This window comes from Cryptotermes secundus, unplaced genomic scaffold (assembly GCF_002891405.2).
Source record: "Cryptotermes secundus unplaced genomic scaffold, Csec_1.0 scaffold516, whole genome shotgun sequence".
Classification (NCBI taxonomy): domain Eukaryota; kingdom Metazoa; phylum Arthropoda; class Insecta; order Blattodea; family Kalotermitidae; genus Cryptotermes; species Cryptotermes secundus.
In genome coordinates this window covers 895,057-909,894 of record NW_019745084.1, presented here as the reverse complement: position 1 = coordinate 909,894, position 14,838 = coordinate 895,057, and the positions used below count along the sequence as shown (strand labels likewise).

Genomic DNA, 14,838 nt, shown 5'->3' with positions numbered 1-14,838 from the left:
AACAGCGATTAACTCAGTGCATCGTGATATGCTGATAGGCGCCTGGGAGGAATTCTCTTATCGTTTTGATGCTGCCTGTGCTGCAGGTGGTGGCCACATTGAACACTTGTAAGACAGGAAATAAAAGTTATTGTGAGTAGAATACTTGTGACTTGGCTGGAGTTTTGTATTACTTTCCTTTAATAAAATATTTCGTAATAAAATCGGTTCATTCTTTTTGAATAACCCTGTATTGTGGCTACCGTGCTGTGTCATCGTATAGTTACGTACTGACGTTTCGGAGTACGCTATGCCTCTATCTTCATACCGAACTGCATGATAACACTGAACACTACAATAGGAATCTTACGCCAGGAAAACTTTACCTCTTATACACTTATTATCAGTAGGGTACACGAGGAGGTTACAGATAATGGTAAGATAATCTGTTAACTCTGTAAGGTGCAATGTTCGTGGAGCTGGTGATCACAGCCGAAGTTCTCCATTCTTCCGCTACACAAGAAACACGCTCCTCAGCACAGCTCTCACACACCCTGTCTGTTCCTCTCTTAGTATCAGACACAGTTTCACAACCATACAGAACCACGGGCAAGAATGTAGTTTTGTATATTCTGAACTGTGCCATATTTTCAAAGTATCTGTTACTTTATCATTGGGCTACTAAATACGCATATAAATAAATAATTAAATCGAATTCATATTAGGAATAATATTATTCTGTCAATATGATTATTATATTATTAATAAAATGATTTAAAATCATGAACCATCTTTGCTATTCGATCTCACCTCTTTTCACGAAATCCAGGACGGTACACTTGCCTATACCAGTGTTCGAACCGGTGACGATAGCTGTTTTGCCGTCCAGACGGGCCGTGCCCCTGTACTTTGAGCAACAAGGCATTGCGTCCTCTGGGTCTGAAACTCTATCTAGTCCTGCGTACAGAACAGCGTCGGTAGAAGTATGTGTAAGTTGATAGCGCTACGCTCTATTCGTGGCGCCGTAGGCCCCTCACAGAGCACAGCATGAAGAAGTCCTAGTCAGACTCTTTACAATTGCGAATTTTCACTTTACCAAGCTGAAAAGAAAGCAAGGACGATATCAAGTGAACGAAACTTATCTTCAACATCTTCAGAGGGATAACATATGTTAAAATAAACTTTATACTTTTGTCTAAATGAAAGATTCAAAATGTCAAAGTCATTAAATTTTTTACAAAAAGCTAAAACTAATATTATATCAAAGTTTGTTGATGTGTACCTTTACCAAATGCAACTTCCAAAACTGGTGCGTCGTGCTACACGGCGTCCCGCCGCCTCAGTACGCAGATGTAAGGGCTCGACATGTGATTCTTGAGAGATGAATGGCCGGGGACAGTTCGGGAACCCAGAGGAAGGTGAACGTACGCCGTTGGAAGCCGCTACCAAGCAACGGCTATGGAAGACTTTGTGCTGCGGTTATAGTGATTTTGGAGTGTGTAATTCAGGGATACTGTTATAGTTACTTGTGTGGTCAACAAAGCCNAAGCCGCTACCAAGCAACGGCTATGGAAGACTTTGTGCTGCGGTTACAGTGATGTTTGCAGTGTGTAATTCAGGGATACTGTTATAGTTACTTGTAGTTACGATCCGTAAGTAATTACCAATCCAAACTCCGTTTAAAGTCACTCCGACAAGTAACGATGTTTCCAATTAAAAAAGTAAAGCTATGCCTGTACCAGGCCGTGGAGGCCCATAGGGTTGTGAGACGTTGAGGGTCCCACATTTTCTAGACAATCGGCTCAAAGATGGCGGTAAGGTTGTCAGCCTTACGCGCCGGCCGCGCTTTATTCCCTAGGAAAATTTAATTAATTCCTGGTACTCATTTCTATTAGAGGCCGAGTCAACCCCAGGGCCACAGTGCGGCTGGAAGGTTTAGATCCATTGAAAAAAATTAAATGACCTCACCGGGATTTGAACCCGCGACCTTCAAGCTTGTAGCGTAGCCCCTCAACCACTACGCTACACCGTGCAGCTGTGTTAGCAGCAAGTGGTCATTCAGCGGCTGTTCCCCCACCGAGAGGCCACCTGGATTTAAGCCAAGTGCGAGGCTACATGTCTCACTCTGTATTTACACTAGCTGATGGCCGTGCCATAGCTCGGGCGGTTAGTCGTAGGGTTCCCACCGCGGTGGCTCGCTTTCGAGCCCAGGTCTGGTCATGTGGGATTTGTGGCGAACAAAGTGATACTACGGCAGGTTTTCTCAGAGTACTTCGATTTCCCCTGCCAATTCTCATTCCACAGACTGCTCCACACGCATTATCTATCATCCGGGGCTGGTACAATAGGCCAGTTAGTGGCCGACGTAGCAAGTGTATGTGGTTGCGAGCACTGACACACGTCGGAACGCATTAAGGAGCCCGAAGGCCTTGGTCCCTGGACTGGGCTCTTCTAGTAATCGGATGTGGGGCTAATTCTGCCCTTAAATTATGTCAATAATATCTGGAAACTGCAGTATTTATGCTTGTTAAACACAATTCATATTACAGTGAAGTTTGCCGTCATGCCGCCCATGTGTCAGCGGTGTTCATTAATATCCGAAACTGCTCATTTGCCATTCTTCTTAGTCCTAAATATTTTGCTGGAAATCGATCTACTTGATGTGTAAAGAGATGTTTCTGGGCATTCTTCAAATAAAGTCCTCACTGCTCGTGCAGTGAAATTACTGTAACCGCTTACCTGGCCCTGCTGATGGCAGATACCTCCTCCTCTTCTCTTAGGTTACCAAGGGGAGTTTGAATCTGGGATAAAGCGCTCAGTTTGGGCGTCAGGATCTCCCTCCTCTAGATCCTGTACCCACGACTAAGAATTCGTGAGAAGATATATTCCCGTGTTCGAGGTTAACACGAGTGATCATGGTGGTTGGTTGCCAGGAGCAAGGTTCTGCTCTGAAGCATACAGGTTTGCGGTATGGTACAAAACGAACTGAAATTTGGGAGACAATGTAACACTAAACCCCAAAACGGGACAACATTCATCTAACTCACTAAGTGAGTGTGGGCATTTCTCATTCTCAGATGATTATCCTAACACCCATTTAAAATTACCTGCTACTTGTGTCCAAAATAATCTCATCTCATACAGATCTAAACCAAGATACTGACGGATTTCTTTTCTCCACGCACACCGCCATGTTTTAAAGGAATTTTCTCTATTACAAAGAGATGTAATATTCATATTAAACTGATAAGGGAATGGTCCGATCCGACATGTCGAAATCTGCCCTGATTTTTCTTTCACTGCAAGAGTACACACAACAAAATCCACTGTCAAAATTTTAGCTGCTAATACGCACTGCAAGTATTTTTTTAAAAATTGCCGAAGTTACTCATTTTTTTTTGTGTACGCGGAAGCGCTTGTACCAGAGGTTTGTACAGCCCCAGCTGTGTACTTGTCAGATTACGATGCATTTGTGCCGTGTTATCTGTCTACCGATGCACCGGAAGCTAGGCTGTGTCAGCCGTATTGCGTGTTGCGTACTGCTCTGCTAGGGGTGGACATTTCTCCAAGGGTCTGGCAGGCTACAATACTGACCATGTTCAGCAATTTTCAAAAAATACTTGCAGTGCGTATTATCAGCTAAAATTTTGACAGTGGATTTTGTTGTGTGTACTCTTGCAGTGAAATAAAAAATCAGGGCAGGTTTCGACATGTCGGATCGGAACATTCCCTTGTGAGTCCCGAATTCATCGAAAATTCATGAGGCAGCAGAAAAAAAAGTATTTCTGAGGAATTAAAAGGACTATTGCTCTGGGAAGAAAGCCTTTGGGAGAGAAACAATAAACGTCTGTCAGTGGAATGTGATTTAATCTGATTACAAAAAAGTCACGTTTTCCAATAAAAATACAGATTTTAGTGTACCATACACTTTCCATAGAGAATATATCGAAATATACCTTTAAATTAATCTCTTCAATAACGTGGAATCCCATATTTTAACAACTGTAGTTACTGCCATTGCATTTCCACACAATAATCTCACATACAAAGTGGACCAAATGTCAGTTAACTGGTTAGTATAATGTACACTAAAATACGTTTGAAATTTATTACTTTCTGACAACTCTTCGATATGAAATCCTCCATGTTCAGTTCAAGACTGACAACGCTGTGATACCGTTCTACAAATTGAGTGGCGAATTAAATTATGGAAATCCCAGTACATATGACAGAATATTTTAGGTTAAGAGACTTTTGTGCCACTCTGTAGTAACAATACAAACAAATTTTTATATACATATTTTGACAATTTACGACAGTCATTATGGATTACATAGTTTAGTGTGGTTTTATATAAAATTATACAAAATACCCTCCAAGTTGCCAAAAGGTTCACCCTTTGCAGACACGTTCTGGTACAGAAAATATGTCAGTTTTTACATTCTGCCTCCCTGAAACCTTAAACAAGAATTCAGCAACCCAGAATTGTCAGCACTACTCAACAAGTACAAAATCAGACACGTGCTGTACTGACCAGCTCACAGACAGCTGCCTGCATCATCACACAATACACTGCAGTGCCAGTTCCAGAAACGCACTAACCCAGTCTTAACATCAGACAGACCTCTCCACACCAGCTGGTCACATGTCAGTACTGTTGTGTACAGGTGCAATTATATTCATTATGGGATAATTAACGCTGAATTATATATGAACTGAAATATTGTAACTCGGACTTTCACCGATGTTATTCGCTCAGGTCACTAAAATTAGCTTGTTTCTCACATAAGAACGTGCATTGAAACATAGACAATTTTACTTTCAAAATGTTCCTCAAGCCATTTTAGGAAAACATCGGTAAAGGCCCGAGAAGGGAAGAAATACACAAGCATGATTGAATATTACAAAATATGGTATGTTTTGAAAGACCTTTGGAATAAGAAGACATGGAAAGCCAGTAGACACATCAAAGGAAGCCCTAACAACGAGTATAATAAATACGGCATCAACGGCACTTTCCAGTCGCTCTCTTGAGCCATGCTGTACTCAGCTGGCTCACGCGTGTTGCATCCTGCCATTCCTTAACCCCATCCCCACCGGCATTATGCTGATGTCTTCGCCGTTATTTCTACCTATCTTGACCATGTGACCTTCCCTCCTGTAACCGATCTGCCAAAACCCAGCTGGATTTAATTTAGTAGCATGTTTGATCCATGTTAATTAACATGTTCGGTTAGGTTTACTTGTAACCTGCAGCAAATGGATNCCTATCTTGACCATGTGACCTTCCCTCCTGTAACCGATCTGCCAAACCCAGCTGGATTTAATTTAGTAGCATGTTTGATCCATGTTAAGTAACATGTTCGGTTAGACCTGCAGCAAATGGACGAGAGGTACATAGGCTATTTCTTGTTCTCAGGGAGTTTTAGCCCAAATCTCGAATGCAAAAGACAAAAGAAATACGACTGGTCAACCCAGATACGAAATGAAAGAGGAAGACCCCCTGCAGCTTGGTTCTTTATNAGCCGACCTAGCTGCAAGCTCCACGGCCAACGACGGCAGTGGTGAGGACAAAGAAAGGAAGGTAAAAAGTAGCGACCAACCGGTGTGGCTTCAGGTTACACGAGGGGGACGGTAAGAAAGCTTAACATTTGTCAAGCGAGTGACAGGTTTTACGTTAAGTTTTAGCGCATAAAGTCCCTGTAATACCTAAACGGATTGGGGGAATACTTAATTAGTGTACTCCCATTTTTTTAAATTGACCAATCCTCGTAATTTAGTGAGTTGACCTGTGGACCGAGGCGACTCCGAGAGTGTCGAGGAGAAGGCATTCTAGGAGTGTTATTCAAGATCGCAAACTAAGCGGACGCAAATTCAATCTAGAGCGTTAGTGGCGTCCACTATGGACAACAGTTTAATAAATTGTCTTGTGGAACAAAGTGTGTGTTGTAACAGGAGTTCCCACTTCCCTTTCTGAGCGAGACCCTGCCAAACGGCCTGAGGACAGAAACTCAGCTCTACCGGCGGAACTAGCTACCCCCTTATCAATCCTTCACACCTTNTAAGTTATGGCATGCACAAACTGCCAGGTATTGAATTCACTAAGAATTCTTTAGCTATTCTTTAACGTAACTTTCCTCTAATAAACCTTTGACCGGTATCTTCCTGTTTCTGTTGTAAGCGTGGGAAGACGCTAACTCTTACATACAGGAATGGGCATATTTCTCACTACACTTGTTCATTGCATTTCATTTTGAGCAATTAAGATTTCAAATTCAAATTTCAAATACGTCTTCAGTAACCAGAAACACGTTACACGGAAGTGTGATAAGGAACAAGGGAAGGTAGATGTTATCTGTTTAAGTCTGGCATTTTCTTCAGTCAGTCGGGCTACCTGATTTCCCAGAGATTCTAAGAAGTTCTTCTCAAGCCGGCTAATTCGCGCCATCTCAGCTTTTCTAGACGGGCTTTTTGATCGCTTCCTTTTGTGTTCCAAGCTTCGTAGGTCAAGCTTACCTTCCTTGAACAGTGGGGGGTCTGTGTGAGTTGGAGGCACTTTTGACTCTGTCCGTTATGAAGAGGCGGCCTGTTGTACCGCAGACATGTGCCGCCGATGATGTCCGCTGCGTCAGTTTCCCTGCCGGCGGTAGGAGCAGGGCGGAGTACAGTTTTGTGCCAGAGGGCCGAAGCGGCGGTGGTACCAGCAGATACTGGCTGTGGCGTCGCCCCGGGAGGGGGATCTGCTGCCGGGCCGTCGGATGTTGAAGGCGGGGCGGGAACCCTTGGGACTGGAGCCTCTGTCTCTTGGTTTGGTGTCGAGATTTTTGACGCCGGCGTGGAGGCGGTCTTGTTCGGTCCTCAATGCTGCCACTTGGCGGGAGAGATCAGCGATCTCCTGCCGAAGTGCGCCGAGGTCGAAGTCCGGCCAGCGCTCGCTAGCGTTGATGGACCCACGGACATCGGCGCACTTCGGCAGGAGATCGCTGATCTCTCCCGCCAAGTGGCAGCATTGAGGACCGAACAAGACCGCCTCCACGCCGGCGTCAAAAATCTCGACAGCAAACCAAGAGACAGAGGCTCCAGTCCCAAGGGTTCCCGCCCCGCCTTCAACATCCGACGGCCCGGCAGCAGATCCCCCTCCCGGGGCGACGCCACAGCCAGTATCTGCTGGTACCACCGCCGCTTCGGTGCTCTGGCACAAAACTGTACTCCGCCCTGCTCCTACCGCCGGCAGGGAAACTGACGCAGCGGACATCATCGGCGGCACATGTCTGCGGTACAACAGGCCGCCTCTTCATAACGGACAGTCAACATGGCAGTAGTGCCTCCAACTCACAGACCCCCCACTGTTCAAGGAAGGAAGCTAGACCTACGAAGCTTGGAACACAAAAGGAAGCGATCGAAAAGCCCGTCTAGAAAAGCTGAGATGGCGCGAATTAGCCGGCTTGAGAAGAACTTCTTAGAATCTCTGGGAAATCAGGTAGCCCGACTGACTGAAGAAAATGCCAGACTTAAACAGATAACATCTACCTTCCCTTGTTCCTTATCACACTTCCGTGTAACGTGTTTCTGGTTACTGAAGACGTATTTGAAATTTGAATTTGAAATCTTAATTGCTCAAAATGAAATGCAATGAACAAGTGTAGTGAGAAATATGCCCATTCCTGTATGTAAGAGTTAGCGTCTTCCCACGCTTACAGCAGAAACAGGAAGACACCGGTCAAAGGTTTATTAGAGGAAAGTTACGTTAAAGAATAGCTAAAGAATTCTTAGTGAATTCAATACCTGGCAGTTTGTGCATGCCATAACTTAAAAAGCGCGAGGTTTTAATGATCCCAAGCGACGCTTAACATTTGTCAATTTCTGACAGAAATATCTTGGAGTCAGATATCCTTAAACCCTTGTAAGCTTCAAACGGAGCGGAGAAATATCTAATTAACATACTCCTATTTTTCAAATATAACCAATCACTAAAATTTAAGGGTGTGACAGGGCAGAGACGCTGAGGAAACAAGGACTTGAAGGTCCGAGTAGAAATCAGTTGTCGAAGTAGGTCACACACCGGGATTCGCAAGAACCAGATGTGAAAAATCACACACCGGGCTCCGCAGAAGGTAGACGTAAAGTTGTCGAAGTCAGCTGTAAAGTGTTAACCACTTAGACTGAAACCAGTAATAATAATAAATTTAAACCTGAAAAATGGTTGCGTTACAAAAGTGTCCCAACAAGTATTCAAATGTAAACTGTTAGACGGTCACCAACAAGTTTTGAATATTAATACCTCTGAATGTGAATGCGCTTTGGTAGCCTGTTTTTTTTCTGCTTCTTTGAGTGTGGCCCGTACCACTTTAGAAACCAACTAACCCTGAGATAAAAATTTAGTACAAGAAGACAACCGTAAGTAGAAACAAGAAGGTAGGTGGGAAGGACTGTGGAAAAGGTGACTTAAAGAAGAACAAGAAAAAGAAGAGTAGGCGAGAAAGAAGGGCAGTTAGACAACGTAGAGGCCGTACGAGAGAACGAGTATACTCCCTCTCCTGATGTCTCGGAAGGAAGAGGACAAGAACTAAAATTCTGTTTTAGGCTTTGTATTTCTAAAGTTATGTTTGGACAATCTCTGTCTGGCTTGTAAGGGCCTTGCACCGACGTGGTGATTTAAACCTGTCGCCCAGCTCGGTGCTATGCACGGCGGCGGTGTAGCGCTGTTTCAGCTCGTATTTTGAACTGTTATTTTTCACGTAAAAAATTCTGATGGTATGAAATTGAAGAGGAAATTTCAAGCTATCATTTCGTATAGTCGTTGTCCCACTTTGAACTTAGAGCGGTATTTTTATTACAGTTGAATTCTTTGAAGAAGTTTTGTAACTCTCCGAGTACAGCGCTCTATTTCCGTCTATATGTTTCCATCTTGGGGAATACTAATGAAGTAAATGAAATGTTGGTTCAAATGAGCAGTCGAGACCTTTCAACGAGACCTTGTTTAGTGCTGCTACTTCATTAGAATTTCGAACCACTAGTAACTGTGCACCACGTGTTTTGATGAGGCGCACTGACATAAAATGCTTACAACCAATCCTTCCTCCAATCCACCAGTGTGACCCTAAAAGACACAACCCGTCCCCTGATACTTGCGGCAATATACCTTCCCCCAAATCAAACTATCCACCAAAAGCAATTAGAAGACTTTTTCCAATCCACTGGACGCAGATTCATAGCTGGAGGCAACTATAACGCCAAACACACCAACTGGGGCTCCCGGATAATATCACCCAGAGGACGTGTCCTCCTCAAAACAATAGAAGACAATCATCTCCACCACCTATCCTCCGGAGAACCCACCCACTGGCCCACTGACAGGAAAAAGCTACCAGACCTCATCGACTTCTGTGTTACTAAGGGCATCCCAACCAACTTTGCTGTCGCAAAATCCTGTCTTGAACTCTCCTCCGATCATTCCCCGGTACTCATCGCTCTTGCTACCCAAGCCATACCACGAGTACCACCTCCCAGAATCTGCAACAGCAAGACAGATTGGGACGCATTTCGTCACCTCCTCAACAAGCTTCCACTAAAGGTCCCACTCAAAACCGACTCTGATATAGAGTCGGCCATCAAGATCTTCAATGACTCTATTCAATGGGCAACACCAGAGAACTCCACCCCTCACCATATCAAGACTTGCCCAATACTGGTCACCCAAAAGCTGCAAAACAAAAGGAGACTCCGGAGGAACTGGCACCTCCTACAGACACCGGAGAGCCAACGTCTATTCAACGACGCCACACAGGAGCTCAAGCAACTCCTCACAGACTATAACAATTTAAGTTTTCACGACTTTTTGCTCGACCTCTCCCCATCGGCATCAACCAACTACTCTCTGTGGAAAGCGGCCAGGAAAGCTAAGCAAATCTCAATTTCCTCCTATCCACTTCGGATTCCATCAGGATCATAGGCCAAGACCTGCAAGGAAAAAGCGGAGGCCTTCGCAAACCATCTAACGGCCGTATTCCAGCCACATCCAACTACAAGCCCACCAGAAGACGAAGAAGCACTCTCTCACGACCTAGAAGAGCCGCATCAACTTGNCCCCCAATCCACTTTCGCAAATCAGAAGTCAATTCCATCATCAAAGGCCTCAAGTCCTCAACCTCCCCAGGATACGACCTTATCACGGGGAAAATGCTAAAAGAACTACCTCCTGTCGGAAAACAATATCTCACCAAAATCCGTAACGCCTCTCTCCTCATAGGATACTTCTCCGCTCAGTGGAAAGTAGCAAAGACGATTCTTCTCTTAAAACCGGGGAAACCCCTTAACGAACTCACCTCCTATCGACTAATTAGCCTATTACCCATCCTATCCAAACTCTATGGGAAACTTCTCCTAAGTCGCCTCCTTCCAATAGTCGAAACAAACAGCTTGCTACCTAACCACCAGTTCTAATTCCGCCTACGGCACTCCACGATTCACCAAACACACCGAATATTACACAAAATCAATGAAGCACTGGAAGCCAAGGAATGCTGCTCTGCGGCTTTCATATACATCTCGCAAGCCTTCCATAAAGTATGGCACCCAGGACTTCTTTATAAGCTCCGACAGCACCTTCCACTCAGTCTCATCCTCAAATCCTATCTACACAACAGATTCTTCCAAGTCAAAATAGAAGGATCTTATACTAACCTCCACCCCATCAATGCAGGAGTGCCCCAAGGGAGTGTTCTTGGCCCACTGCTCTACCTCCTTTTCACCGCTGACCTACCAACATCCCATGACTCCATCACTGTCACCTTCGCAGATGACACTGCGATCCTAGCGTCAGACCCCAATCCAACTGTTGTACTGTGGTAACGCTAGCCTGTTAAATGACGTCACCACATATTGAGATTTAACAGTATTTTATTGCATTAACATTGTAAGGTACTCTGCAACGATAGCATAAAAGATGCATAATTAAGCCTAATGTAAACACGTATGTTGCAACTTTGAAATGAGATCACCAGCTATGCACACGGCACTGCGAGTGACGTTATGATTCTAAGAATTAGCTCGTGCATCCAGGGGCCAAGCCTTCCATATAAGGAAATAAACGCTCTAAAGTCACATGATTTTGCCACTCCTGAAGGCATTAGTATATAAGGGTTGACATTTTGAGGCATCGAGGATGTAAAAACAATAAAGATATTCAAGTATGCACTGTACGTTTGAGAGCGTACCACTCTCGTAAAGTCAGGGGTTTCATTCCTGTGTTGTAATTATTTTCATGTCTTGATCAAGTAAAGTGGTTGATTTTACCTCACAAGTTCGTGTCGGCTACCTGATTTCTCACATCCAAGTCCTCCAGGGGATCTTGCTTACCTGCATGCCCAACGCTTCGGTTCACAACACGCTATACGACTTCGGCAGGCAGAGTTCAACATCACAGCTGGCCAGCATATCTCACCTGTTGGAGTAGTGCAATAACATCGCACTCTGTCTTGGTGCAGTACTCATCAAGTGGTGGCAGAAACTCACGTTACCCTCTACGTTTTAAGACGTAGTGGCACATTCCTTAACATCCTAAGTTCGCGTGTGAATCACCATCCTCACACATGCGAATGTACACGACGACGAGCACAGTGTACACAACATTACACTGTAGCCTCACAAAAATTGCAAAACAACCTATAAGCAATCCATGAGTGGCTAACCAAATGGCGCCTAAAAGTCAATAGCATGAAGTCAACACACGTCACATTCACCATGCGAAGTCAAACTTGTGCCAAGGTCAATATCAACAATGAGGAGCTCCCACAATCAGATGATGTCAAGTACCTCGGTCTACACCTGGACAGATGCCTTACTTGGCACAAGCATATCTTTACCAAAAGAAAACAACTTGGTTTCACAATTTCCAAGATGTACTGGCTTATAGGCCAAAAGTCCAGTCTCTCAATACACAACAAACTTCTGGTATACAAGGTCATCCTCAAGCCCATCTGAACATACGGATTACAACTCTGGGGGACAGCATCCAATTCCAACATAGAAATACTAGAACGTTTTCAATCAAAAGTACTGCGCCTAATAACCAAAGTGCCATGGTACGTCCCAAATATGATCAGGCGTGATCTTCAAATCAACACAATCAAGGAAGAGATCAGTCAACGGAGCTCCCAATATAGAGCTCGACTACATACACACCCCAACAAACTTGCAGCTCAACTACTTCAACCACCAGACCTAAGGCGCCTCAAACGACACCAGCCAATCGATCTGATCACCAGATTCAAAATATAATCTTAGTTAGTAGTTTAGTTTTAAGTTTAGCTTAAGTTCCTCCCCTTCTCCCACCAGGCCCTAACCTATTCATATATGGAGGGGTACTAATGAGCTCCCCTCCACACGTCATTTACTCAATCCACAACAATTTGCCAAATGTATTTATACAGATTGCAAATAAATGATCTCAACAAAAAAAAAGTTTTGACATCTCAGAGAAGTTTATTATGACTGGCTGTGTGCTCTACCATAAACAAACAGTTCACTATAGGAATACCCTTTGTTCTATAAATAGAATCAGGCAGCTTGCCTGTAGCCATGGCCAGCACAAGTAGGAGCCGATCAGCTGTGTTGCGTGACGAGGAATTAGAACTTCTTCAAACCTGTTCGGAGGAAGAAAGTTTGGCTTCAGAGTCGTAACNAGATATGCAGAGCAATTCCTACGCGGGCGTGATCTGCCTGTGAGATCGCCGGCTAGGGCATGGAAGCCTGTGACGGAGGGAGAGATTTATGTTCTACTGGGTCTGTTTATGCTAATGGGAATTATTCAGAAACCTACCCTTAGATCATACTTTTCAACAAGACGAATAATGTCCACACCAGGATTTAGAGACATTATTAGTCGGAACAGATTAGAACTAATCTGTAAATTTCTGCATTTCGTTGACAACGAAACCATGAGCACTCATCAAGGCCCACAAAAACTTTTAAAAATTTTGCCGTTAATTTCACAACTCAACAAAAAGTTCCTGGAACTCTATCTTCCAAGCCAAAATATTTCAGTTGACGAGTCATTAACACTTTGGAAAGGCCGTCTGTCTTTCAAACAATACCTCCCTCTCAAGGCTTCCAAATTTGGAATAAAAACTCACGAACTGTGTGACTGCCACGGGCTATTTATGGTCCTTCCTGGTATATACAGGAAAAGATACAGAACTGGACTCCCCATTGCTCACACCTGAAATGAATAAACAAACATCTATTGTTCTTCAACTCCTAGAACCTCTGCTGAAACAAGGCCGGACTGTCTGAATGGACAATTATTATAATTCACCGTTTCTAGCCAGAACGCTGAAAAACACATACAAGACCGACTGTGTTGGGACTCTCAATTTGAACCGCAAGAATGTGCCACCACAAGTGAAAAACAAAACTAAAAAAAGGCGAAATCGTGGCACAGCATTGTGGACTGTTTCCATCACAAAATGGCATGACAAGGGGGAAGAGGGGGGAAAAAAACACGTGACTATGATCTCCACCTATCATAGTCACGACACCAGGACTGTAACAATCAGAGGCAAAGTGGTGAAGCCTGTTTCAGTGTTGGACTACAATAAGTCAATGATAGGTGTTGATTTGAAGGACCAACTCCTCCACTCCTATTTGATTGAGAGGCAAAAAAATGAACAAGTGGTATATGAAGCTATTTCGCAAGCTCTTGAACACCTCAGTTCTGAATGCGCTAATATATAAGAGTAACACAGGCAAAAATATAGGTCAGTTGTCATTCAAAATTGAGTTGGTTGAGGGACTTTTCGTGAAATACGCGAGTGCCGTTGAACACAAAATGCCGGGTCGACATGCGTCGGACAACAGTGTGCTCCGTTTGACAGAACGACACTTTATAAGTAGAATTTCACCGAGGTCAACGAAAGCAAGGCCACAGAGACGGTGTGTTGTCTGCAAGAAATGTGGGAAGAAGGAAATGGTGTACTGGTGCGAAGCATGTGACGTGGTACTCTGCATCGAGTGTTTTCGCGACTACCACACCAAGCTGAATTTCTAAGGTAATTCGATACTATTGTTCATAATTTTTATAAGCTTACTATGCCAAAAATAAGTTTAAAATCTGTAAATTACGTCGGATTCTATATTCTTTCTAGATAAAAGCAACGTTACTTTCGACCGTTTATCACAAAAATTGTATAAGTTACAGCATTTTTACTAACACGATAACAATGTTAATCCTCCTGGAGCGGAGGGCATTTAAATATCCTCCCTCACGGAAAAGCCTTCTGGGACAGGGGGGTGGAACTCCCATAGGGGAGAGGGAAACATGCAGAACAGCCATCTATGTTTATCAAAATGAACTAGGTAGTCTGGTAATGACTGGAATCGATCATTATACACCTATCGCATTCAATCGAATCGCATAAGTGTGAGCCACTCAGAGGATCTTAAATTTCTGTTGAAAGTTTTGGGCGTAGGCTCAGTAAAACTGCGTAGTTTCTGAAGATATGTGTACGCCATTGAGGTATGTCGTGCAATTAATTAGATTAATTAGTAAGTGGGGACTTTGATCTGATGTTATGAAACGAGAGTCGACATTTACGCATGAATTTACATCTGCGTTACTTATGTATATGCTTACTTATGCTTACTACGCCCAGTGAAATTAGAAACAAACATGAAGACAGTGTTACTACGATACTTCATCCAAATCATATTTCTGTATTTTAAGCATCTTTCGGTGTAGCCTAAAGAAGAACTGTAGAATCTTAAGTGAGAGTGTACTGTGATTCTGTTATAATTTTTGTATTGTTTCTTGCAGTATAAATGGGAAGAAAAAAAAACTGTTTTGCACCAGGGTGCATGTCT

The 14,838-nt window shown here is 43.7% G+C and overlaps 1 protein-coding gene and 1 long non-coding RNA gene across 2 annotated transcripts in view; both read right to left on the bottom strand.

Moving 5' to 3' along the window:
• LOC111874894 (retinol dehydrogenase 14) overlaps positions 1-1,008 on the bottom strand; it is a 14,142-nt gene extending 13,134 nt beyond the window's left edge. The window contains exon 1 of the mRNA XM_023870756.2: positions 790-1,008. Coding sequence (XP_023726524.1) covers positions 790-904 — 115 coding nt within the window. The 5' untranslated portion in view covers positions 905-1,008. The remainder of the gene's footprint in view (positions 1-789) is intronic.
• Positions 1,009-3,827: 2,819 nt separating this feature from the next.
• On the bottom strand, positions 3,828-5,500 carry LOC111874895. The gene is made up of 2 exons (XR_004514141.1): positions 5,353-5,500; positions 3,828-5,229 (listed from the first exon to the last, which is right to left on the bottom strand). It is a non-coding gene; the product is annotated as an uncharacterized LOC111874895 (long non-coding RNA).
• Positions 5,501-14,838: the final 9,338 nt, after the last annotated feature.